General features: G+C 43.7%; 1 protein-coding gene across 2 annotated transcripts; it reads left to right on the top strand.

Annotated features, from left to right (window-relative positions):
• The first annotated feature begins 1,013 nt into the window (after positions 1-1,013).
• On the top strand, positions 1,014-24,366 carry ZBTB21 (zinc finger and BTB domain containing 21). Of its 2 annotated transcripts, XM_033232554.1 has the most exons (3): positions 1,014-1,153; positions 17,068-18,683; positions 19,287-24,366. In XM_033232554.1, the coding sequence occupies exons 2-3, from the start codon at positions 17,081-17,083 to the stop codon at positions 20,279-20,281; spliced, it is 2,598 nt and encodes an 865-aa protein (XP_033088445.1). In that variant the 5' UTR covers positions 1,014-1,153; positions 17,068-17,080; the 3' UTR covers positions 20,282-24,366. The 2 variants fall into 2 exon arrangements, with proteins under 2 accessions (XP_033088445.1, XP_033088444.1); XM_033232553.1 differs by having other exon boundaries at positions 17,068-24,366.
• Positions 24,367-24,922: the final 556 nt, after the last annotated feature.

The raw sequence follows: 24,922 nt of genomic DNA, 5'->3' as shown, positions 1-24,922 counted from the left end.
CTGCGACCCGGGCTGGGAGAACGCACGGAGGGCTTTGATGCGCGGTCTCCGCCAGCGAGGCTTTCCTCCCGGTCGGTGTTGACAGTGTGGCATTTCTGTTAACTAATTTCTGCTTTTGACTGAAAGCGAACTGAGTTTTCTCATCAGTGGAGTTGTAATATTTCTGCAAAAAAACTGACCACAGCCCTCCGAGACACTGATGAGCGGGGCACTATGGAAAGTCTCGGGCTGCCTGCCGGTCGCTGTGGATGCCCCGACGGGGATCAGGGCCGGCCAACAGGAGTCACCCTCGGACCGACCACCATCTGAGCGGCGAAGGAGCCCGGACGCCCCGGCCGCGGCCGCCGGGTCCCCGCCCAGGGGCCAGGTGGCCAGGTCGCGTCGGGAGAAGAAAATGGAAGAGCTCTGAGCGACTATCGGCCGGCGCCTCCCCACGCGGCCTTCCCTCGCGGGCAGGGACCCTCTGCCGCCGACCCGAGGACCGCAGGGCCCCGCTCGCCGCCCGCGCCCGTCAGGAAGCCGCGCGTCGCTCCCGTCGCTGTCAGGGTAGTCGGCTCGGGGCGTCGCCCACCGTCCACCGGTGCACTGGAGCGCATCCTCCCCTCCGAGGAACTAAGCGGCCGCGCCACGCATCCCGCCGCGCCGGAAGCGGGGACTAGGGGCGGCCCAGCCTGGCAGGACCGCGGCGGAATGACCCGGGGCGACCCCGCGACAAGGGCGCCTCCGGCAGGCGGCAGAATTCCCTGAGAATCGGCGCGCTCCTCGCCGCGACGGACTCCACCTGGCCGGGGCGCTCGGTCTCCTAGCCGTGGCCACCAGCCCGGCCGCCTCCCCTCAGGGCCGCCGCAGCCTCCCCTCAGGGAACGAGGGCGCAGGCTTGCAGCGCGGCGGCGTCCGTTCAGCGAGCGGCTGCCGGCAGGCCCTCCCTCCCCGGCCCCCAGCGCCGCGACCCCTCCCGCCCCGCCCTCCGGCGCCCAGCGCCCAATCAGAGTGCCGCGCACGTGACGAGCGCTGCCTGCGATGACCTCATCCCTGGTGTGGGATGACGTCAAATTCAAGATGGATGGAATCACAGCGGCAGCGGCGGCTGCGGCGCGCGCGAGCCGAGTGTGAGCGGAAAGGGGCCCGGCGTCTGCCTCGGGGCTGAAGACCGGTGAGTAACTGTCACGCCCCTCGCTCTAGGAGAACTGCGGGGCCCCCTGGGAGGCTACAGCCTCCCCGCAAAACGCGGCCTTGCCTGACGTAACTCTGAGGTGATTTCTCTCCTCTTTTTTCTCCACCAGCGGGTTGCGGGCTCCGAGCGCTTCTGCGCGTGCGCGGGGCCTGGGCGCTCACCGAGCATGCCCCGGGTTCCCACGTAGCCGATTGTACCCTCACACTGCGCATACTCCCTGCCAGCACTTGGCCTCGCCCTCGCGAATGCGCATGCCCCATTCCCTCACGGGCTTCTCTCGTCACCCTAGCCAGCTGCCCCGGGGTAGGGGACTCGCTTGGCCCAGGCGCGCGCCCGTCGCGCGGAGCGGCTGAAATGCCTGGTGGAGAAGGGCGCGTTCTCCGGTTCTGGGCAGGGGTTGGGGACCGGCGGTCCGGGCCGCGAGGTGCACGCGGAAGCTGGCACGTGGCCTTGGGGACCCCGCACCTGCCGCGACCCGCCTCTCCCTTCACGGTCCGGGACCCAGCCCCGCCGCCCCGTCCTCGGCGTCGTGGCCGGAGCGTGACCGCTCGGTGCCCGCCGGACGCTCGCTCCCCGCCCCCGGCCCGCCTCCCCGGCCCCTCCCGCGGACGCCCGGACCTCGCAGCGCGTTTCTTTCCGTCCAGACCCGCTGCAGACCTTGTCTGGGACTTCCCGGCGGTCTCGCAGAGCACAGCACCCTCCGCTGGCCAGGAGCTCTGCTGCTCGGCCGGCGACCGTCTCCCCGCTGGAGGAGCCCCTTCCCCCGGCCGAGGTCTGCGGCTGTAGGGGCAGGGAGTCAAGACGCAGCCGGTGCCGGCCTTAGAGACCCCACGGCAGCCCCGCCACATCGCTTCTCGGCTTTTCGGGAACACTCCCGGTAGTCCGTCCTCAGAGGCTCCTGCCTTTCCATCCTAGCACACCCCTGGGGGCGCGCGCTCTGCCCCGGTTGCTATGCGCTTCCAGCCACGAGGGCTCTGCGGTGCCGGAGAATTCCGCAGGAGAGCGCGTTCGGAGGCGGGGTGTGTTTCGACAGGTATCCCGGTGGGATTGCCTGAGCGAGAGGAGGGGGAAAGTCAGACTTCACACGGCCTGGGGTGTTTCCTTTCGTGCAAGCACTCGCAGCCCTGGCACCGAGCCGCCGAGGGCACGCGTGTATTACAGCATAGTCCAGCGATTGTTCACAGGATGACCCAGAGCGCTCAATTAAGCAGCTTACTAAATGATGGTCCTCATACCTTGTTTAAGAAGACAAGAAAGTGGGTTAATCCATTTTAGAAAGATTTCTCATGGAAAATTATCTTTTAAAGCTTTCCTCGTGCACTTGAAGGAGTAAATCATGATCTCTAAGGACTGGTAGTCATTAAGTTTAAATTTAAGCACCCCTAAATATCGATGTTGAAAAGAAAGTCGAAATTTGAAGTGTTGGTTTACTTAAAAGTAACTTTTTGTTTATTTTTCCTTTTTAACACTATTGAAAGCATAATGTGCTTCATTCTGTTGAACTAGAAATTGAAGATATAACCCCTGCCCTCCAGTAACTTACACTATTTAGGAGGGAATATTAGATGTGTACACTGGTAAGGAAAAATTGTAAATAACAAAATTGGGGTTATTAAGAAGGTCTCTCGATAGAAATGAGATGATTAAAGGGACAATTTTTTCTTTTCCTTTTTTTTTTTTTTTTAATTTTGACGGAGTTTCACTCTTGTTGCTCCAGGCTGGAGTACAATGGGATGATCTCGGCTCCCTGCAACCTCCGCCTTCTGGGTTCAAGCGATTCTCCTGCCTCAGTCTCCCGAGTAGCTGGGATTACAGGCGCCCACCACCACACCCAGCTAATTTTTTTTTTTTTTTTTCCAGTAGAGACGGGGTTTGACCCTGTTGGCCAGGATGATCTTGAGATCTCCTGACTTCGTGATCCACACCCGTTGGCCTCCCAAAGTGCTGGGATTACAGGCATGAGCCACTGCACCCAGCCGAAGGGACAATTTTAGTTGTCCCCAAAGCCAATGAAAGTAGAGAGAGCAGATCATAAGCTATTTAAGAGCTAAGTTTGACCAGGTCGCAGTGATAGGCTATAAGGGAAAGAGAAGAGATTTCTGGTTTTGGAAACTTAGGGGGTGACAACACACCAAAGTAAATCGGGAATATGTGAGGACGAGCAGATGCGGGAGCAGGGATGGGAGGTGTGGAGTTTAAGTACCATGCTGGACCTGAGGATCTACTGTGATGGAACTGTTCAGTAGGTACCTGAGAGGCTGGAGCCTCAAGAGTCTAAGCAGAGATACAGATTTGGGAGTCATCGTCCAGTAGCGATTAAAGTCACAAGGTCTGATAGAAAAAGCAAAGAATACTGCCCCGTGTTGGGGCTCAGTAACGGATGCTGGAGAAATAAAGGTGAGCCAGTCCAGGTCTTGAGCCTCAAGTTTGATGATTTCTCTCTTTGCCCAATACCTAGCTTGCTAGGCCTTGTGCTGGGCATCAGGGATACAGGCATGCAAGCAAGGGTTCTTTCTTTAGGGAGTTCCTTGAGGGAGACACATGTAAAAGCAGATCAATTGAAGAAGTTGTGGTGGTATTACAGAGAGATGAAGTATTGTGGTTTAGATGACTGAGCTACTGGCTAGGGGCAACTACAAAAGCTTTGTAGAGTCGGTGACATTTCAACTGGATCTTCCGGTAGAAGTTAACCAAGTAAAGGAGAGGGAAGAGAGATATTGGGTGGCAGAAGCTGGATATGCAAGTCTGTAGAGTAGATGGTAAGGAGTGTCCAATAAGGGTGGAGAGATGAATTGTAACCAAAGTATGAAAAGTCTTGTATGCCAGTCTATAGTTTGGATTTTCTGTAGAAATAGAAAAATCAGTACAGTACTCCAAAGCAGGGCAGTGATGTAATGTGCTTTACTTCAGCAAAACGACTAACAGCCATAATTTTCACTCCTGCATTTAATTGGAGTCAAGAATACAGAAAAATCAAATCTTTATTGTTGTGGAAGATAACATGTTGAGCGTTGATAAGAATGCCAAAAGATATTAAATAGATTATCAGTCTTTAAATAGCTTTCAGTCCTCTTGGGGAGACACAAATGACTAACAATAAAGGCAGTGAATAAACATGTAAATGGTGCAGAAGTTGAAAGGAGGTATTTGCCCATTATAAACTGAAGTAGTCAAAAAAGGTATATTAGTTTGCCTGGGCTGCTATAACAAAGTACTGCAGACTGGATGACTTAACAGATTTCTTTTCTCACAGTTCTGGAAGCTAGAAGTCCAAGATCAAGGTGTCAGCAGGGTTGGCTGCTTCTGAGGCTTCTCTTTGGCTTATAGATTGCATCTTCTTGTCCCTACTTGGTCCTTCCTCTGTTCGTGTCTTTGTGCTAATCTTCCTCTCCTGTAAGAACACCAGTTACATCAGTTTAGGGGTCACCCTAAAGCCCTCATTTTAACTTAATTACCTCTTAGAGACCAGGTCTCCAAGTACAGTTACATTCTCCAGGTGCTGGAGAGTAAGTCTTTATCATATAAATTTGGGGGGGAAGAGTGGGGACACAATTCAACCCATAATGGAGGATTTTATGGAGGAGCTGGGACTTGACCTGAGCTTTGAAAGGTGATTCATGTTCTGAGTAGTGTGCTGAGGAGGGGTTTAGGTGAGTTCTAGGATTTTCCAGATTGGGGAATGGAAGAAGTCAGATGTGCAGGTTAGGTCTCAGAGACAGAGTATCTGGAGCAGGAAGGTATCACTAGGGAATAACTAAGGGAAAGAAAAAAAAATTTTTTTTTTTTTTTTTAGATGGAATTTCACTCAGGCTCAGCCATCACCCAGTGGTGACTAGAGTGCAGTGGCACGATCCTGGCTCACTGCATCCTTCACCTCCCAGGTTCAAGCGAATTCTCCTGCCTCAGCCTCTCTAGTAGCTGGGATTACAGGCACCCGTCACCACACCCAGCTAATTTTCGTATTTTTGGTAGAGACGGGTTTTACCATGTTGGCCAGGCTGGTCTCGAACTCTTGATCTCAGGTGATCCACCCACCTTGGCTTCCCAAAGTGCTGGGATTACAGGCATGAGTCACTGTGCCTGGCTAAGAAAATTTTAAAAGTCATTTGAAACCAGATTTTATAGAGCCCTGTAGTCATTTTTAAAAATATTTTAGCCTAATGAAGAACAATTGTTTTTATTTTTTTATTTTTAAATAGGATCAAAGCTGGTTCTCTTCATTCAGATCTTAGATCTCAGATGAAATGTTCCATCAAGGTATTTTCTGACCATCTTCTCTAGGCACTGCATCCAGCGATAGCACCTTATTTATTTCCACCATAACGCTTAGCAGAATCTGAGGTTATCTTTTTATTTGTTTCCTTATTTAGCATCTGATTTATCTCACTAGAAAGTGGGGGTCTTGTCTGTTTATTGCACCCCTATATTTCAGATAAATCTAACCATGCCTTGTACAGAATTGGAATTCAGTAAATAAGTTGAATTAATAATAGGAATATTTAATGTGTATGTTGGGTGAACGATCAAAGCTTTGTTCTAAGAAGCTCAGGCTAGCAGCTGTATTAGGATGGGTTTGGAAGGCATGACAGGAGCAGTGAATACCACGTGGAAATATATTAGGGTTCTTTAATAACAAGAACAGAAAATGGCTGGCTTGAATGGAAAAAGTAGTTTATTGTAAAGATACAGGACTTAAGAGCTAAAAAACTGGGCCAGGAAGAAGGAAAAAAACCAAGCTAACTCCAGGAATCTATGTAGCAGGCACTAGCAAGGTTGCATTTTCAGGCCTCCACTGAGATAAATCAGCTTCGTTTATTTATTGCCTTTGTCATTCTTCTCAGGATTCATATTCCAAGGACAAAGTTTCTGATTGGTTTGGCTTTGGTTGTATGGTTAGCCCAGAGCTAGGGGAGAGGAGGACATCAGGCTGTGTAGCACATCAGGCTGTAGCACACAGTGGGACAAGAGCAGTTCTTCTATAGCAAAATCATGGGGCTGTTAACAGGGGGTGGAATGGCTGTGTAGTGGCTGGAAGAAAACAGCCAAGGCTGTGACCAGAGTCTGTTAAGGTGCAGAGGAGCTTGAACTATGTTAGAGTAGGATCATTCTGCTGAATGTGGCAGAGAACAAACCATCAAACCAAAATCAAACCCCCTTGGTAGAGACTGAAAGTGTGGTGAAATGGAATATGATAGTAACATAACTTCTCTTGAAGGATTGAATAAGCTAGTCTAGGTTTGAAATCTGAGGATATTTGCACTGTCACCAAGTGAGTGATGATAAGACCGAAACTCAGAGGCAGCTTCCTATCACCATCGAATAGTAAAATCCATTGGTAGGTGTTATGGCTAAATCCTGAGATTAGGGTTTGGGGATAAGCAGTCTGTGTGTGTGTGTTTATATTCCAGAGTCAAACGTAGATGCTTTGTATTTTTAACTAGGTGTTTGCCTTGTGTTACATGCATTCCTTCTCTTTTCTAGTATCATGGTTAGGACTATAGAAGTAATCCCCAATATTCCAAAGGACCCATGTTCCCAGAGTTGAATTCTAGGTTGATGCTGGATGTAAAGAGACATTTTCCTGTAGAACTGGTAGTAGCAGTTTTGTGGCTAGTCTGGGAGCCAACTTAATTTATAATGTACCTTTAGCTATGACACTAGTCCAAGTAGGTGAGACTATTTTGATCCCTTTCCATCTCTTTCTCAACCCCTCACTCCCCCCCGGTACCCTTCTAAGTGCCAGCTCATGCTTTGCTTTCTTCTGCTTCTATCACTAGAATGCTCTATATTCAAAATTGCCTACCTTCCCTCTCCCTCAAAAATCTTTTCCATACAACTGATTTAACACTCTATAAAGGAAAGTATTTGCATTGAATTAATTTATGTTAAGACATGAGGCTGGGCGCAGTGGCTCACACCTGTAATCCCAGCACTGTGGGAGACCGAGATGGGCGGATCACCTGAGGTCAGGAGTTCGAGACCAGCCTGACCAATATAGTGAAACCCCGTCTCTACTAAAAATACAAAAATTAGCCAGGCCTGGTGGCTGGGGTCCCAGCTACTCAGGAGGCTGAGACAGGAGAATTACTTGAACCCAGGAGGCAGAGGTTGCAGTGAGCCAAGATCGTGCCACTGCACTCCAGCCTGGGTGACAGAGTGAGACTCCATCTCAAAAAAAAAAAAAAAAAAAAAGATGTGAGATATGAGTCCCCCACCCCCTTAGCATTTATTACCTGAGGAATTTGAAGTGATGATATGAAATAATCTTCTGGAATCCAGTTCTGAAGGGTTTTGTAGCCATTCCAGGGAATTGGAAGTTGAGGCCAGGGCAAGCCCTTGCAAGCTTTTAAGCCCCAGCAAGGCCCGATGAGCATTTCTGAAAAGTGTCTATGGTAGAAATGTAAAGAATGGAACCTTTAGTATTACAGGTTGACTATTCCTTATCTGAAATGCTTGGGACCAGAGGTGTTTCAGATTTCAGATTGGGATTTTGAAGTATTCGCATTACACCCGGTGATTGAGCATCCCTAATCCAAAAACCCAAAATGCTCTAATGAGCCTTCCCTTTGTGCATCATGTCATTGCTGAGAAAGTAGTTTTGGGTTTTTGGACTAGAGATATTCAGCTTGTATTATAATTGTCAAAGGAGTGATGAGTCCCAAGCCTTCCTTAGGACTATTCACTCATAGTTAATAGTGAGTAGTTCCCACTATTCACTCATCCACCATCCTACCCCCTGGCCAAATTAATTGCTTCCTGGAATCGGTATCCCCATAGCATTCTTCACATTCTTCATTAATTGTTGTCTGTCCTACCATGGAAATGTGAACTACAGGAGAACAAGAAGCAGGCCAGTTACTCATCTCCCCATCACCAGCACCTGTTGTGATACATGGTGGGTAGCAGGCCCACACAAGCATCTGCGAGGGGAAGAGGAGAAGGAAGGAAGATGTGCATGTGCACATGGGAAGTGCTGAACATACTGGGGCTTTTGAACATGTTGCCTCTTCTGTCTTTCATAAAAATCCTATGTAGTGGGTAGTGTTAGCCATGTTTAACAGGTAAGGAAACTAGTCAGAAAGGTTGAGTCATCTTTAGAAGGTTACATGCCTAGTAGGTGGCAGAGCCGGGATTTGAGACAAATAGACTGATTGGAAAGGCTTTTCCGTGGAACTGTAAGGTCCTCCGTGAATTGTTAACCATAAAGATTCTCTCATTTTGAAATTTCAGAAGACATGAAGTAGAAACAATCCAGGCAGGCTTTGGGAACCTATTTGTGTGCGAGGATCAAAGTGGTAAGCAAGCCAGCCCTATTTCAGAAACTGGTTTTCCTGGGGGGTTTTCCTTTTAGCTTTTTCTGTTGCTCATAAATAGACCTTTTCTTCCAAATTTCACCCACTTGTCTTTTAAGAGCTCCAAGGTTTTTCCGCCATGACTGAAGTGGCAGAACTTCTGCCGTGATGAGTCAGGTGGAGATGAGCCGTGGAAAGGAGGGGCGTAGATGGTGGTGGCAGCAGTGCGTGTTTATATGTAAGATGCACTGCTTCTGTAAGTCGGAGGCCCTGATTACTCATAATGAAAACCTGCATGGAAATTTGGAGTGATGTGCCAGCAAACTTACCGGTCTAGATCTGAAAAATACACTGAGGAGAAAGCACACCCAGCAACAAAGTTTGCCTTATCTGACAGCAGAAGAGCAGAGAAATCAAAAGTTTTTGAGGATTCGGTCTACACAGCCACCAGCCACAAACAGGCTTGCTGGATTATCTCGTGATCCTCAGCAGTTGTGATTTTCCCCCTTTTACTTACATTCTTGATGGAGCATTTTATATTTTTAGGTAATTGTTAAACTCAAATATATTGTCATTAAAACACAAAAATTCCATATGTTGTCTGTTTGCAGTTAGAGTAGGAAAGGGTACATTATTTTCAAAGCTTAATTGAATTAAAATGTAAAAAAAGCAAGGGCCTTAATATAAGGGTGAAGGATCTGCATCTCCTGGCTACCCCTCTCTCCTACCTACACATCTAGAGTCTCTAGATCCTGGGGTGCTGGGGAGAATGAACAATGTTGCTTTCCTGTGCAGAATCCTCAGATAACCTACTTTAGCCCCCAAGGCACTAATGCCTCCATCTTCCTCCAGCCTCATGGGCGTTTCCTCCCCCATGTGTACCTTTACCTTTCACCAGACAAAGCCTCCTGCTCTGTCTTGTCTCTGTGGTGTTGCATGTACTGCAGCCCAGCCAGCTGATATGAATCCTGCCCTGCTACTTATTATCTGTCTGACATTGAGCATGTTACTTAACCTTCTGTGCCTCAGTTTTCTCATCTGTAGAATGGAGATAATAATAGTACCTAATTCCTAGGGTTGATGTCAATATTGAGTTGATGCATTAAAAGTGTTTACTTTTGTGTATGTGGCAGAATAAGCACCCAAATTATAGCTGTTATTAAGTACCTAGTTGCTGTTCTTCTGAAGGGAATGAAAAATAAATACTTATCCCTTGAAATGCCCTTCATCCTTCCTGCCTATCTCTTCCCGGCATTCCCTATAAAACTTTCTTCGTAGAACGCCCTTCCTGGTCTCCATTTCACCTGGCTCTAATGCCTGTCATCCATACTGTGTCTCTGCCTCTACAAACATCCTATCTGCTGCTTAGCATACTGGACTAGGCTGATGAATTGACCTGTCCTCTTCCTGCGCAAGACCTTAAGCTCCATAAGCCAGGGCCGTACTTGTTAAATTGGTATCTTCCATGTCTAGAAGGGTTCTAGCACACACTAGACAGATGCTAGCCCTAAGTCTGTAACTGTCTGGATGACCTTAGGCAAATGACTTGACCTCCCAATGCCTCCGTTTTCTCATTTGTGAAAAGAATTGATGACACTGTGTAGTTCAGAAGATGATACCAGAATTGGAAGAGGAAACTAGAGGCAGTGTCATGTAGGGGTTAAGAGCTTAGCCTCTGGAGCCAAGCCAGCTGATGCGAATCCTGCTCTGCTACTTATTATCTCTATGACGTTGAGCATGTTACTTGACCTTCTGTGCCTTCGTTTTCTCATTGTAAAATGGGGATAATAGTACCTACCTCCTGTGGTTGATGTAAATACGGAGTTAGTGCATAAAAAATGTTTACTTTTGTGTATGTGACAGCATAAACACCAAATTTTAGCTGTTGCTAAGTACCTAGTTACTGTTCTACTGAATGGAATGGAAAGTAAATACTCTGTAAAGTTGTCCTGCACTTGTGTATCAGGAATTTGGACATCCCAAGGCACTTTTCAGGCTGGTGTGATGGCTCTAAATGGAGGTTATAGGGAAGTTAAGTTTTAAGTCCCCAATAATTTTCAGGGACAGCGAGTATTTCTCTTACAACTTAACTCTGAGTGACTTTGTTATTGTCCCCTAGTTCATAGATGTTTTCATTCAAAGAAGATAGAAGTCTGTGATCCAAGAAATTTGAAGCAGTGACTTAGAGCAGAAATAGGGATCATGATACTTTGAATAATGCATAAAGAAGGAAACCTTTCTAAACAAAGGGACACAAATACTGCTTTTTTGGCAACAGGATGCATACGGTCTGTGGAATATCATTTGCTTCAGGTCCAGGGATGTAGAAAACTCCCCTTGGTTTAGTCTTCACACTAAAGGGCCAGGACAAGCCCTTGGAAGGGAGGTTTGAAGTGGTTAGCCTTTACCTGTGTTTCAAGTTCTGTTTGTGTCTTAGTTTGGATTCCCCCAAAAGTAGACCCTAAGATAAAAATTCAGATGTAGATGTTTATTTGAGAAGTGATCCCAGGAAGCACAAGAAAGGAAGTAGGGACAGTAAGGCAGAGATAGAGGCTCATAAAGGGTACACTGATGAACAGGTTGCTGCTCACATGTAGGATATCAAAACTGAATTCTTAAAAAAATCAGAACTCCTGTTTTTTCTGTCAAACCTCATCTCTCCTAAGGATGCCCTTCCAGTTATTTTGGCAGAATGCTTAACTCCACACCTTCTGTTTTCTCCTGCAGTCTGTCCACTAGAAATTCTAATGACTCTGCCTTTACCTCCATTGCTACCACCCTAGTCCCAGCCACCATCCTGTCTCATCTGGGTCATTACAGTGGACTGCAAGCCGGCCCGCAGCTTCCATCCTAACCTACCCTCTGTTGTCTACTCTCAACAACAGAGCCAGAGCAGTCCTTTGGAAACGTAATTCAGGTCTTTGTCATTCCTCTGCTCAGAATCTTCAGTGGCTGTCCATTTCATCCATAGTAAAAAATAAAGTTCTTCTGAAGGTCTCCCAGCCCTTGACGGTCTTTCTTCTTCTTGCCTCTCAGATGTCATCTTACATGGTTCCCAGCACACACTGCTCCAGCCCTTCTGTTGCCTTAACTTCTCCTTTTGTTGTGGTGTTCTTCCTCCATTTATCTCCATGGCTCATCCCTCGCCTCCTTCATACCTTCTCTGATCCCATTTTTTTGAGTGAATGACATGAGAAGTTCCTGGTACATTTTTGTAGTGTAGATTCCTGTATAGTTAGGTGCTGTATAAATGGTAGCGACTATTATCTTATTTAATTCCCACAATAGCATTATGTAGTAGCTGCATTATCCTTATTTTATAGCAAGGTAAACTGAGGCTCAAAGAGGTTGGTTAGCCTAGAACACTGGCTCTCAAAATATTTTGACTGACCCACAGGAAGGAATACATTTTATATCTCAATCCAGTCCATGCTTGCTTATGTGAATATGTACATATATATAATAGAAACAAAAGTTTCTCAAGCTCGTAATTAACCTTATGACATTTGATGCATTCTGATATTTTCTGCTCTGTCCTAGTCATTTATTTTTTAATTGCTAATTTTAAACCACCAAATTGAGTTTAAGAACCCCTTTTGACAGAGACTATCCAAGCCTTTAATTCTGTATCGTTAATTCTGTGTTACAGCTTTTCCCTGTGGCAACATCTGAACTAGCTTTGTCAAAAATTATTAGTGCTAAAAACTCCTCAGTACCCAGCTGAGTAATACATGTAGCATTATAAGCTTATGTCTTTTTCTGCTGACCTCTGTAAAAGATGATAAGGGTTTCTTTATATAGATAGATGTAAAGAACGTCTGGTAGGAATAAAGAAAATTTGTATGACTAACAGAAGAAAAAGGAAGGGAAATTATCTCTATCAAGTAGTCACAAATAGAATAATTTTTAAAAATAGAGGAATTAAAATTTACCATTTACTTTGAAAGGATGGTAGGCGGGAATGGACAGAAACTTGGTACAGTCTGACCAAAGCAGTTGTTTGTGGACAGGCTAAAGGCATCATCTGTAGAAGCAAAGTCCTGTGTCTCAGTCGGTTAAATTGAGTCGCATCTTATCAGGGAGTCAGAAGGAGTTGTATACTGCATGTGGCCACTCCCAGGTTGATAGCCTGGGAGACTCTGGGCTCTTCTGAAGAGCCTGGTGGCTGGGGTAACCAGCAAAGGCCAGAAGAGAACATACAAATGTGCTGGGGTCAAGTTTGGTTCATCTACAATTTGCCCTCTAGAGAAAGATAAAACCGTCACAAATATTTTTAGTTACTTGGGATACATTTAATCTTAAAAATAAATGTCTTAACAATATTTGAAAGAAAATACGGCATTATAAAATGAAAGGGATGAGCCAGGTGCATTGGCTCACGCCTGTAATCCTAGCACTTTGGAAGGCTGAGGCAGGCAGATCACCTGAGGTCAGGAGTTCGGGACCAGTCTACCCAATATGGTGAAACCCCATCTATACTAAAAATACAAAAATTAGCTGGGCGTGGTGGTGCACGCCTGTAATCCCAGCTACTCAGGAGGCTGAGGCAGGAGAATCACTTGAACCCAGGAGGCAGAGGTTACAGTGAGCCAAGTTTGAGCCATTGCACTCCAGCCTGGGCAACAGAGCGATACCCCGTCTAAAAGAAAAAATGAAAAGGATGAGGTGTTAGAGGAACAGAAGCCTAAATAAAGGGTCAGATACACAGAGTCAGGCATTGTCTCTGCGTGAAATGGCTTTGTCTGCATCGAGAATATGATGGGGTTAATCTGCCCTGTTTCTTTGATAACAAATTAGATGCCTATCAATCCTGCAGTTTCTGAAAGTTAAGTGCACATTTGTTGAGTTTTCTTTAGATGAACTCTTTGCAACAACCCTGCAAGAGGAAGGCACAGTTGTCATTCCCATCTCACGTGAGGGACCTGCCACACCGAGAGGCTAACAGAAACACCCAAGGACTATCAGCCAGCCTGCAAGGAGCTGTCATCTCAGCCCGAGTATCTGGCACCAGAGCTTGCACTCTACCACTTGGCCTCTTCTTTTCATGTTTAGATTTGAAGAGCATTTCAGTGAAATCTCAGGTTAAACTCTTTAATTAAATTTAGAACTGGGCTAAAGTTTCCTTTGTGCTATTGTTGAAAATGTGATTTGGTAAGAAAATAGTATTCATGAGATTGCAAGGCAAATAACATAAGAAAGAAAACAAACTTCGTTTATTCTTTAACACTTATAATCTTTTTTTTTTTTTTTTTTGAGACAGCGTCCTGCTCTGTCACCCAGGCTGGAGTGCAGTGGCGCAATCTTGGCTCACTACAACCTCCACCTCCCAGGCTTAAGTGATTCTCATGCTTCAGTCTCCTGAGTAGCTGGGATTACAGGCGCATGCCTCCATCCCTGGCTAATTTTTGTATTTTTAGTAGAGATGGGGTTTCACCATGTTGGCCAGGCTTGTTTCAAACTCCTGACCTCAAGTGACCTGCCCGCTTTGGCCTCCCAAAGTACTGGGATTACAAGTGTGAGCCACCGTGCCCGGCATAAATACTTTCGTTGGTAATTAGCAAATAATTTTTCTCTCTCCAAATTCTTATCTATTTTTAAAGGTCTCTTGGCCAAGCTCAGTGGCTCATGCCTATAATCCCAACACTTGGGGAGGCTGAAGCAGGAGGATCTCTTGAGCCCACAAGTTGGAGACCAGCCTGAGCAACTTTGTGAGGCCCCATTTCTAAATAAAATTTAAAAAAAATTACCCAGGTGTAATTAGTCCATTTTCATAATGCTAATAAAGACATACCTGAGGCTGGGTAACTAACAAAAAGAGGTTCAGTGAACTCACAGTTCCATGTGACTGGGGAGGCCGTGTAATCATGGCAGAAGGTGAGTGCCGGGCACATCTCACATGGTGGCAGGGAAGAGAGAACTTGTGCAGGGGAACTCTTCTTTATAAAACCATCAGCTCTCCTGAGATTTATTCATTATCTCAAGAACAGCATAAGAAAGACCAGCCCCCATGATTCAGTTGCTTCCCACTGGGTCCCTCCCAGATGTGAGGAATTGTGGGAGCTACAATTCAAGATGAGATTTTGCTGGGGACACAGCCAAAATATATCATTCCATCCCGGCCCCTCCCGAATCTCATGTCTTCACCTTTCAAAACCAATCATGCATTCCCAACAGTCCCCCAAAGTCTTAACTAATTTCAGCATTAACTCAAAAGTCCACAGACCAAAGTCTCATCTGAGACAAAGCAAGTCCTTTCCACCTATGAGCCTGCAAAGTCAGAAACAAGTTAGTTACTTCCGAGATACAGTAGGGGTACAGGCATTGGGTAACTACAGCCGTTCCAAATGGGAGAAATTGGCCAAAACAAAGAGGCTTACAGGCCCCATGCAAGGCCAAAATCCAGCAGGGCAGTCAAGTTTCAAAGCCCCAAAATGATCTTGGACTCTGTGTCTCACATCCAGGTCAAGCTGATGTAAGAGGTGAGCTCCCATGGTCTTGGGCAGCTCCGCCCCTGTGACTTTGCAGGGTATAGCCCCCGCTCCTGGCTGCTTTTATGGGCTGGCATTGAGTGTCTGTGGGTTTTGCAGGCACACAGTGCCAGCTGTTGGTGTATCTACCCTTCTGGGTTCTGGAGGATGGTGGCCCTCTTCTCGCAGCTCCACTAGGCAGTGCCCCAGTGGGGACTCTATATGGGGGCTTCAACCCCACATTTCCCTTCTGCATTGCCCTAGCAGAAGTTTCTCCATGAGGGCCCTGTCCCTCATGGAAGGGACACAGCCCTGCAGCAAACTTCTTCCTGGACATACAGGTGTCCACATGGAAACTGTCAATGCTTGGAGCTTGCACCATCTGAAACCATGGCCCAAGCTGTACCTTGGCCCCTTTCAGCCACGGCTAGAGCACCTGGGACACAGGGCACCAAGTTCCTAGGCTGCACACAGAAAGGGGTCCCTAGGCCTAGCCCACAAAACCATTTTTTCCTCCTAGACCTCTGGGCCTGTGATGGGAGGGGCTGCTGCAAAGGTCTCTGGCATGTCCTGGAGACATTTTCCCCATCGTCTTGGTGATTAACATTCGGCTCCTCGTTACTTAGGCAAATCCTGCAGCCAGTTTGAATTTCTCCTCAGAAAATGGGATTTTCTTTTCTTTTTACTGTTAGGCGGCAACTTCTCCAACCTTTTATTCTCTACTTCCCTTATAAAACTGAATGCCTCTAACAGCACCTGAGTCACCTCTTGAATGCTTTGCTGCTTAGAAATTCATTCTGCCAGATACACTGAATAATCTCTCTCAAGTTAAAAATTCCATAGATCTTTAGGGCAGGGGCAAAATGCCACCAGTCTCTTTGCTGAAACATAACAAGAGTCACCTTTGCTTCAGTTCCCAACAAATTCCCCATCTCCATCTGAGACCACCTCAGCCTGAATTTCATTGTCCATATCATTACCAGCATTATGGTCAAAGCCATTCAGCAAGTCTCTAGGGAGTTCCAGACTTTCCCTCATTTTCCTGTCTTCTTCTGAGTCCTCTAAACTGCTCCAGCCTCTGCCTGTTACCTGGTTCCAAAGTTGCTTCCACATTTTTGGGTATCTTTTCAGCAGTGCCCCAGTCTATTGGTATCAATTTACTGTATTAGTCCATTTTCACACTTCTAATAAAGACATACCCAAGACTGGGTAACTTACAAGAAAAAGAGGTTCAGTGGACTCAGTTCCACATGGTTGGGGAGGCCTTATAATCATGGTGGAAGGCAAGGAGGAGCAAGTCACATCTCACATGGCAGCAGGGAAGAGAGAACTTGTGCTATCATGAGAAGAGCACGAGAAAGACCCACCCCCATGATTCAGTTACCTCCCACTGGGTCCCTCCCACGACTTGTGGGAATTGTGGGAGTTACAATTCAAAAGGAGATTTGGGTGGGGACACCACGAAACCGTATCACCTGGCAAGGTGGCATATGCTTGTGGTCCCAGCTACTCAGGAGGCTGAGTGGGAGGATTGCTTGAGCCCAGGAGGTTGAGGCTGCAGTGAGCCATCATGGTGCCACTGCACTCCAGCCTGGGTGACATAGAGATACCCTGTCTCAAAATAAAAAATAAGGGTCTCACAAGACCTGCTTTGCAACCAGTTGTTAACAGTTCACATTATGTTTAAGTATATGTAGTAATAAAGCTGATTTTCTTTCAGAATTATAGACTTCAGGGGTTTTGATAATTCATACTTGTTTTCTGAATTGATAAGGAATAGTGCCAAGCATCAGATGGATAAGGACCCTAAATAATAAACCTTTATTTTCAAATATTGCTTCCATATCCACCTGCCAAGTTCTGGCAGCCTTTTTGATGGTATGCAAATGCCTATGTTATAGTTTCTGCAGTTCTTCTCTTTTAATGAGGACCTACTTAAACCACAAGACTTATTTTACATTTTCACCATTATTTAAATAAGATTGTTCATTCATAAAGCTTCTGTCAGCCTACGATCTGCTAAATATTGGTACCTTTGCAAAGACAGTTGATGTTCCCTGCTCTTGAGGAGCCCTTCATTCCAAGAGAACTTTTCACTGCAATATCGATAGTAATTTTACATTTTGTCTTTTAGATAAACTCAAGCCATGGAGGGATTACTGCATTACATCAACCCCGCACACGCCATTTCTCTCCTAAGTGCCCTGAATGAGGAGCGTCTCAAAGGACAGCTGTGCGATGTGCTGCTGATTGTTGGAGACCAAAAGTTCCGAGCTCATAAAAACGTCTTGGCTGCCAGCAGCGAATACTTTCAGAGTTTATTCACAAATAAGGAAAATGAGTCACAAGCTGTATTTCAGCTTGACTTCTGTGAGCCAGATGCTTTTGATAATGTTTTAAACTACATTTATTCTTCCTCTCTATTTGTTGAGAAGAGCAGCCTTGCTGCTGTGCAAGAACTTGGCTATAGTCTTGGGATTTCCTTTCTGACAAACATCGTTTCTAAAACACCTCAAGCCCCCTTTCCAACGTGTCCTAATAGAAAAAAAGTGTTTGTAGAAGATGATGAAAACAGTTCTCAAAAGAGAAGTGTCATTGTTTGTCAAAGTAGAAACGAAGCACAAGGAAAAACTGTTAGTCAAAATCAACCTGATGTAAGCCATACTTCCCGGCCCTCTCCTAGCATTGCAGTCAAGGCTAATGCCAATAAGCCACATGTCCCAAAACCAATTGAACCACTTCATAGTTTGTCATTAACTGAAAAGAGTTGGCCGAAAGATAGTTCTGTGGGATATGCAAAGTCTCTTGAGCATTCTGGATCTTTGGATGATCCTAATAGAATCAGTTTGGTGAAAAGAAATGCAGTATTGCCTTCAAAGCCTCTGCAAGACAGAGAAGCTATGGATGATAAACCAGGTGTGAGTGGTCAGCTTCCAAAAGGAAAAGCTCTAGAGCTGGCTTTGAAGAGACCACGGCCACCTGTTTTGTCTCTTTGTAGCTCATCAGAGACTCCCTATGTATTCAAAGAAACTAACAAAGGAAATGGTCAAGGTGAAGATAGAAACTTGTTGTATTATTCAAAGTTAGGCTTAGTGATCCCATCCAGTGGGTCTGCTTCTGGAAACCAAAGCATTGACAGGAGTGGCCCACTTGTTAAGAGTCTCCTGAGACGGTCTTTGTCGATGGATAGCCAGGTTCCTGTCTATTCACCTTCCATAGATTTGAAATCTTCCCAGGGATCATCTTCGGTGTCCAGTGATGCACCAGGGAATGTGTTGTGTGCTTTATCTCAAAAGTCATCTTTAAAAGATTGTAGTGAAAAAACAGCCCTAGATGACAGGCCTCAAGTGCTACAACCGCATCGCCTCAGGTCCTTTAGTGCTTCTCAGTCAACAGACAGGGAGGGAGCCTCCCCTGTGACTGAGGTGCGCATAAAGACCGAGCCCAGCAGCCCGCTGTCGGACCCCTCGGACATCATCCGCGTCACTGTGGGAGATGCGGCAGCAACAGCAGCTGCCTCATCGTCGTCGGTCACGAGAGACCTGTCTCTGAAAACAGAAGATGACCAAAAAGACATGAGCAGACTCCCAGCAAAAAGGAGGTTCCAAGCGGACCGAAGATTGCCGTTTAAGAAGTTAAAGGTGAATGAGCATGGGTCTCCTGTGTCAGAAGATAATTTTGAGGAAGGCTCAAGCCCTACTATCCTTGATGCAGATTTTCCAGATTCTGATTTGAATAAAGACGAATTTGGTGAGTTGGAGGGGACGAGACCAAACAAAAAATTTAAATGCAAACATTGCCTTAAGATCTTTAGATCAACAGCAGGTCTTCACCGTCATGTTAACATGTACCATAACCCAGAAAAGCCCTACGCTTGTGACATCTGTCACAAGAGGTTTCACACCAACTTCAAAGTGTGGACACACTGTCAGACCCAACATGGCATAGTGAAGAACCCATCACCAGCCTCTAGTTCACATGCTGTTTTGGATGAAAAATTCCAAAGAAAGCTGATTGACATAGTGAGAGAGAGAGAAATTAAGAAGGCCCTGATCATTAAGTTAAGGCGCGGCAAGCCTGGTTTTCAGGGACAGAGTAGCTCCCAAGCGCAGCAAGTCATCAAGAGGAACTTGAGATCTCGAGCCAAAGGAGCTTACATTTGTACTTACTGCGGAAAAGCGTACCGCTTTCTCTCTCAATTTAAGCAGCACATAAAAATGCATCCAGGAGAAAAACCCCTTGGAGTAAATAAAGTTGCTAAACCAAAAGAGCATGCTCCTCTTGCAAGTCCAGTAGAAAACAAGGAGGTTTACCAGTGCCGTCTCTGTAATGCTAAGCTCTCTTCTCTCCTAGAGCAAGGAAGCCACGAGCGGCTGTGCCGGAACGCGGCCGTCTGCCCTTACTGCAGCCTCAGGTTTTTCTCGCCCGAGCTGAAGCAAGAACACGAGAGCAAGTGTGAGTATAAGAAGCTGACCTGCCTCGAGTGCATGCGCACCTTCAAGTCCTCTTTCAGCATCTGGCGGCACCAGGTTGAAGTCCATAATCAGAACAACATGGCACCCACCGAAAACTTTTCTTTGCCCGTTTTGGACCACAATGGTGATGTAACTGGTTCTTCAAGGCCCCAGTCCCACCCTGAGCCCAATAAAGTAAACCACATCGTCACCACAAAAGATGATAACGTGTTTAGTGATTCTTCAGAGCAAGTTAACTTCGACTCGGAAGATTCCTCTTGTCTCCCTGAAGATCTTAGTCTTTCCAAGCAACTGAAAATCCAAGTCAAAGAGGAGCCTGTGGAGGAGGCTGAGGAAGAGGCACCCGAGGCCAGCACAGCCCCCAAAGAAGCGGGTCCTAGCAAAGAAGCCAGCCTGTGGCCCTGCGAGAAGTGTGGGAAGATGTTCACAGTGCACAAGCAGCTGGAGCGTCACCAGGAGCTTCTGTGCTCTGTGAAACCATTTATTTGTCACGTGTGCAACAAAGCTTTTCGCACTAATTTTCGACTCTGGAGTCACTTCCAGTCGCACATGTCTCAGGCTTCAGAGGAATCGGCACATAAGGAATCGGAGGTGTGCCCTGTTCCCACAAACTCTCCCTCTCCACCACCTCTGCCACCGCCACCGCCACTGCCCAAGATCCAGCCTCTGGAGCCTGACAGCCCCACAGGCCTGTCCGAAAACCCAACTCCAGCCACAGAAAAACTGTTTGTGCCCCAAGAATCAGACACCCTTTTTTACCATGCCCCACCCCTTTCAGCAATCACATTTAAAAGACAGTTTATGTGTAAACTTTGCCACAGGACATTCAAGACTGCATTTAGTCTTTGGAGTCACGAGCAAACACACAATTGAAAGACCAACACTTTTTACCTATGGGAGGCAGTCCCCAGATTTCAACCGGAATTGTGAAATGTGTCATAAGAAACAAAATATTTTTTAAACAAGAATAATAAAGGTTGGAGATTGTTACGCTTGAAATTAAGTTTGAGACAAATTGATAATTACTTAGTAAAGTCCTTAATCAACTTTAGAAATACACCTTTTAAAATATTGTGATTCTGGACCTTACAAGAACAAGATGGTTTGATTTCGTTAATGTTGAAATTGGATTAGTCTTGATTGTGTGCATGGTTCCTCATTCCATGGTGTCGGTATAATCATTTAATTGAGGTTTTTGGTTTTTTACTGATTTGTAATTAGTGGAATACTGTCGAAGTATTCCTTCTTTTGATTATTTTACACACTTGAGTTCTAGTTAAATCTTAACCATGTTCTTAAATCCAAAATAGGAAGAAGTGGAGTAGTTTTCTGTATTGATTTGTATCTTAGACTACTTTAGCAATAAAAGATACATCTCAACTTTGATAAGTTATCCTGACACTTGATAAAAATAAATATTTGGTATTTTGTGGTCATGTAGAACTTCTTTTTGTATGACAATTGTGAGAAATTTAAATCAGCAATAGTAACACTTAGATCTTTATAAACTAACAAAAACTTGTTCTCAGTCAATATAATAAACGATAAACTCTAAGGAAGACCTGGGAAATGAATGCAATTTATGGAAGTCCCCTACAGTCAGTTTATAAAGGTTTCAGTAGTGATAGACATTGTGATAAAAACTTGTACCATAGTTACATGTACACTGCACCACAGTCTAAATTCAGACCAGCATTTGAAGGACTGCAAATGTTTCATTTCCTCTGATGTATGCTGTCACAAATTGAAAATCTGAGTGTAGTTAGGACCAAAAACAAAGCTAACCATATGGCACTAATTTTGATTTTAACATGAGTATAAAAAATAAGGTCAGGACATATATTTAAATAGATCCCAGATACTCAAGAGTTAGCACAGCTGATCTAAAATTCTAAATTACCGTTTACTTCCAGATAATTCAGAGCAGAGGAGAAACATCTCGCTGCAGTTTCAACATGCTTTTCAAGAACAATATATACAACATATACATTTTCCTGCCTCTCTTTTGTGACAGTTTCTCTTAGAATTTTTTGGTGGTCTGGTGGTTAAAATCAGCAAGGCCATTCTCTACATCATTGCTTAATATTTCAGAAATAGGTATGAAAGCACTATCAGTGGTCCAAAATTAGTTTTCGCTACTTATTTTGGTCCGTGGGTTTTGGGCTTTTCAGAGAATACTCTGTATAATTTGTAATTGCAAGCCTTTCAGTAGGATATCCAAAGTTCAATATGGTGTTTCCAAAGGGAAAATTTTTACTTGTAGGGGTGGGGATTAGATGTACTTAGAAAAATGAAACGACAAAATCCTTTTAAGAAAGTAATACCAATTTAGACTCTAGTTTGTGTTACAAGGTATTCTTTCAAAATTCTTTTAAAAGTCAACTACTGTCATTAAGAAATAACTTTAAATGTGTGCTCTAGTAGAAAATAACTCTGTACCCATCCGTCTTATTGCCAACATTCCATCCCACTGGGAGGAAAGAGAATTCTCATTTTTTTATTGAACCAGACATTTTTATAAAATACTGATTGACTTTGTACATTATAGATATTATATATGAAATTTTGCCTTGTATTCTTTCACTTGAAAAAACTCCAAAATTCCACATTTTAGTAGTTACTTTCTATTCTTTCTTAAATTTGATGGAGAAGGGAAAATAAATTGCAGCTATTGATTCTTGCCATCTTTGTTTTCCTAAAGAAATCTATGCATTTTAAGGATAAAGCTAAAGCATATGGCTTTACATGAAACATCAGGATGGATTATTGTACATTGAATTCATTCCCCGTATAATGTGGTATTTCTTACTCTGACCATCTTAGTAGCTGTCACTTCAGAAGAAGACAGTTTCCCTGAGTGATCATCACCTACATGGCCAGTAGAGTATCTATTGGTAATAATTCCATGATACAGAGTATCTTGGCATTATAAATTCAGTATCCCAGGACTTGAACCTTTATGCTACATTTTTGAAGATTTTTAAAGAATAATATTGTTAATCAGTAAAAAAAAAAAAAAAATATTTTTGATCTAAACATAGGTTCTGCATATCTGTTAGATTTTAAAAATGACTGGTGTTTTGTCTTCACATTTTTGTCTAAGCAAGGAATATAAGATTTCAAATAAAATTTTGAACCAAAAACATTTATAATGCCGTTCTGGTTTTTCTATTACTTTTTATACTGTACTTAAAAAGCATTAGGCTGAAAGAGTTTATTTTGGTGGTCAAAAAAATGCTTCCACTCATGTAACTATTTTAAATGTTAAGAAGTAAAATAATGAAAGATATGTTAATTACTTTATTCAGTAAAGTTTTTTAAGAATGTTTATCTCAGCCAGTAGGCAAATACTTGGTGTAAAACAAGTTGGTCTTAAATTGTTGCAACTCATTAGCTAGTGAAGATATTCATGTAAATATCTTTTAGGATTGTAATTAATTTTGAAAATGTAGAAAGCTCTTTATTCCATGTAAGTATGCAGGATGCCTGCTTTTTTATGCAGTTGTGGAAAGAATGTAAAATGTTTTAATATATTCTTTGTTAATCTGAGAACTTCATATTGAATCATTTTCTTTATGTGGGAGAAGGAGGGAGTAACATAAAACGTGTTTTTATCACTCAAAGTAAGCAATGGAGGTAACAAATATTGTGCATTTTAACAGTAATATTTGAAGATTTGTAGAATATTCACCTTTAAAACTAGTTAGTATGCATTTATAATTTTACCAGAATATACAACTAACAATTCAACAGTGATGTTCTTTACATTTGTGGGGAGATGTGTGATGTTCTTGGTATCCTGGTTTGGAATGGAATGTTTATAGCCTTGCCAGTAAAAATATGCCCCAGCACTTAATTAGTGACCGTTTGAATCCATATGTAGTCCCATTGGTGCTAATGAGAGTAGCTGCTGTGAAACAGGAATAAAATGTGTCTGTTCACGGAGGTGCAGTGTGGCTGCATCTACAAAGCCAACTGTCTGATCAAGGTGAGGGAGAGATACGAGAATTAACAGATCTAAAGTTGGCCTTTGTTGCCTCAAATTGGGTTTGTACACACGTGCATGCGTGCGTGTATACAACTGTAATCTGGAACTTTAAGAAGTAAAATTATTTGAAATTTCTTAGTAAAAAGTAATTAGGTATAATTCCAAATAGATTTCTGTATAAATTTTATCTAACTGGATTACAAGTCAGTTTGTCAACTTACAATGTCTCAGTGATGTTTCTGCAATAATTGTGAAATGCATTATTGATTTAAATAATGCTAACACATACTCTTTGAAAGTGTTCTTTAACACTGACTACTAAACTTTAAGTTTTAAAAAATAGGTTTTCATTTATGGCTTTTTGTGGTTTTAGCACTTTAAGAAGTTTAATTTTTGTAATTATTAATATGCTCTTTCAGTGCATCTCAGCAGGTACTCCAGCTTATGGCATTCCCATGTGACTCGGGGGAAGACAAAGTCGGTGTTTAGATTCTGGAGGAGAAAAAAATGAGTTACAATGTCAGGTGTTTTTAAAAATTCCTTTTAGAGACAGTCTTTTGGGAACCAAAGCATTTTACTGTAAATCTTTAAAATAACAGAATTCAGTGCTCTTTCATCATTTGTTAGTGCTGTCCAGATTTTTCACACAGTTATACTCAGTTAATACTAATTTTCAGAACATTAGTCCAAGGCTATTTCAAGTTTTCCGTTGAATATATGCTTATGGTTAAAAGAAAAACACATGAATGGTTTTATAATTCTGTATATTTTGTCATATGCCTTAGCAGAGTAAGTCATTTTTCAGTTTTACTTAGGAATAAGCTTTTTCGAACTGAAAATTCATGGTAAAATAGGATTTCTATCTAATGTTAATCCATTGCTTATTTGTATTCAATTATTTTGTCTGTTTACTTTGCTTAAATGTTGAGAATGATTGGAGTCAATAAATTTGTACTGTATTTTGCTTTGAGTCAGTCTCAATGGTATGCTCTGTACTTTGATAGTAACCATGTGTAGCATTTACATTTATGAAAGTAAAGTTAAAATCTTATTTGGGTAATGTGAATAGCCACTTATGAGTTGTGAGAGATTTAATTTTCTCCCATTCCAGGTTGCTTATCGAATTAAGGTTGTATTAAAACTTTAGTTATTTGGGCACCACAAATATATGATGATTAAAACCAGATAGGGAACCATCTTTGCTCATCTGCCATTTCCTTTACTATTCACACTAGTAGTTTTTAAGGTGATGGGGCAGGGGGGTAAATGCAGAAAAAGAACATTTTTAAGTACCCTGCATTAATATTTCTGCATAGCAATTGATAAACCAGTTTTATTTGATAATCTAAAGAATTTAATGTCATAGCTTTTTTCCATTCTAATGAGGCTTTTCTGTAAAACTGGGGTATATCATTTTTTAAATTTTATTAGCTCTCCCTGTAACGTGAACAGCTGAACTGTAGATAATCAAATTAATGCCACCAAGCTGACTGGAAAATAAGGAATTAGAGAGAAGGTACAGAGAC

This window comes from Trachypithecus francoisi, unplaced genomic scaffold (assembly GCF_009764315.1).
Source record: "Trachypithecus francoisi isolate TF-2019V2 unplaced genomic scaffold, Tfra_2.0 Lachesis_group14, whole genome shotgun sequence".
NCBI lineage: Eukaryota > Metazoa > Chordata > Mammalia > Primates > Cercopithecidae > Trachypithecus > Trachypithecus francoisi.
This window is presented reverse-complemented; position numbering and strand designations above follow the sequence as displayed.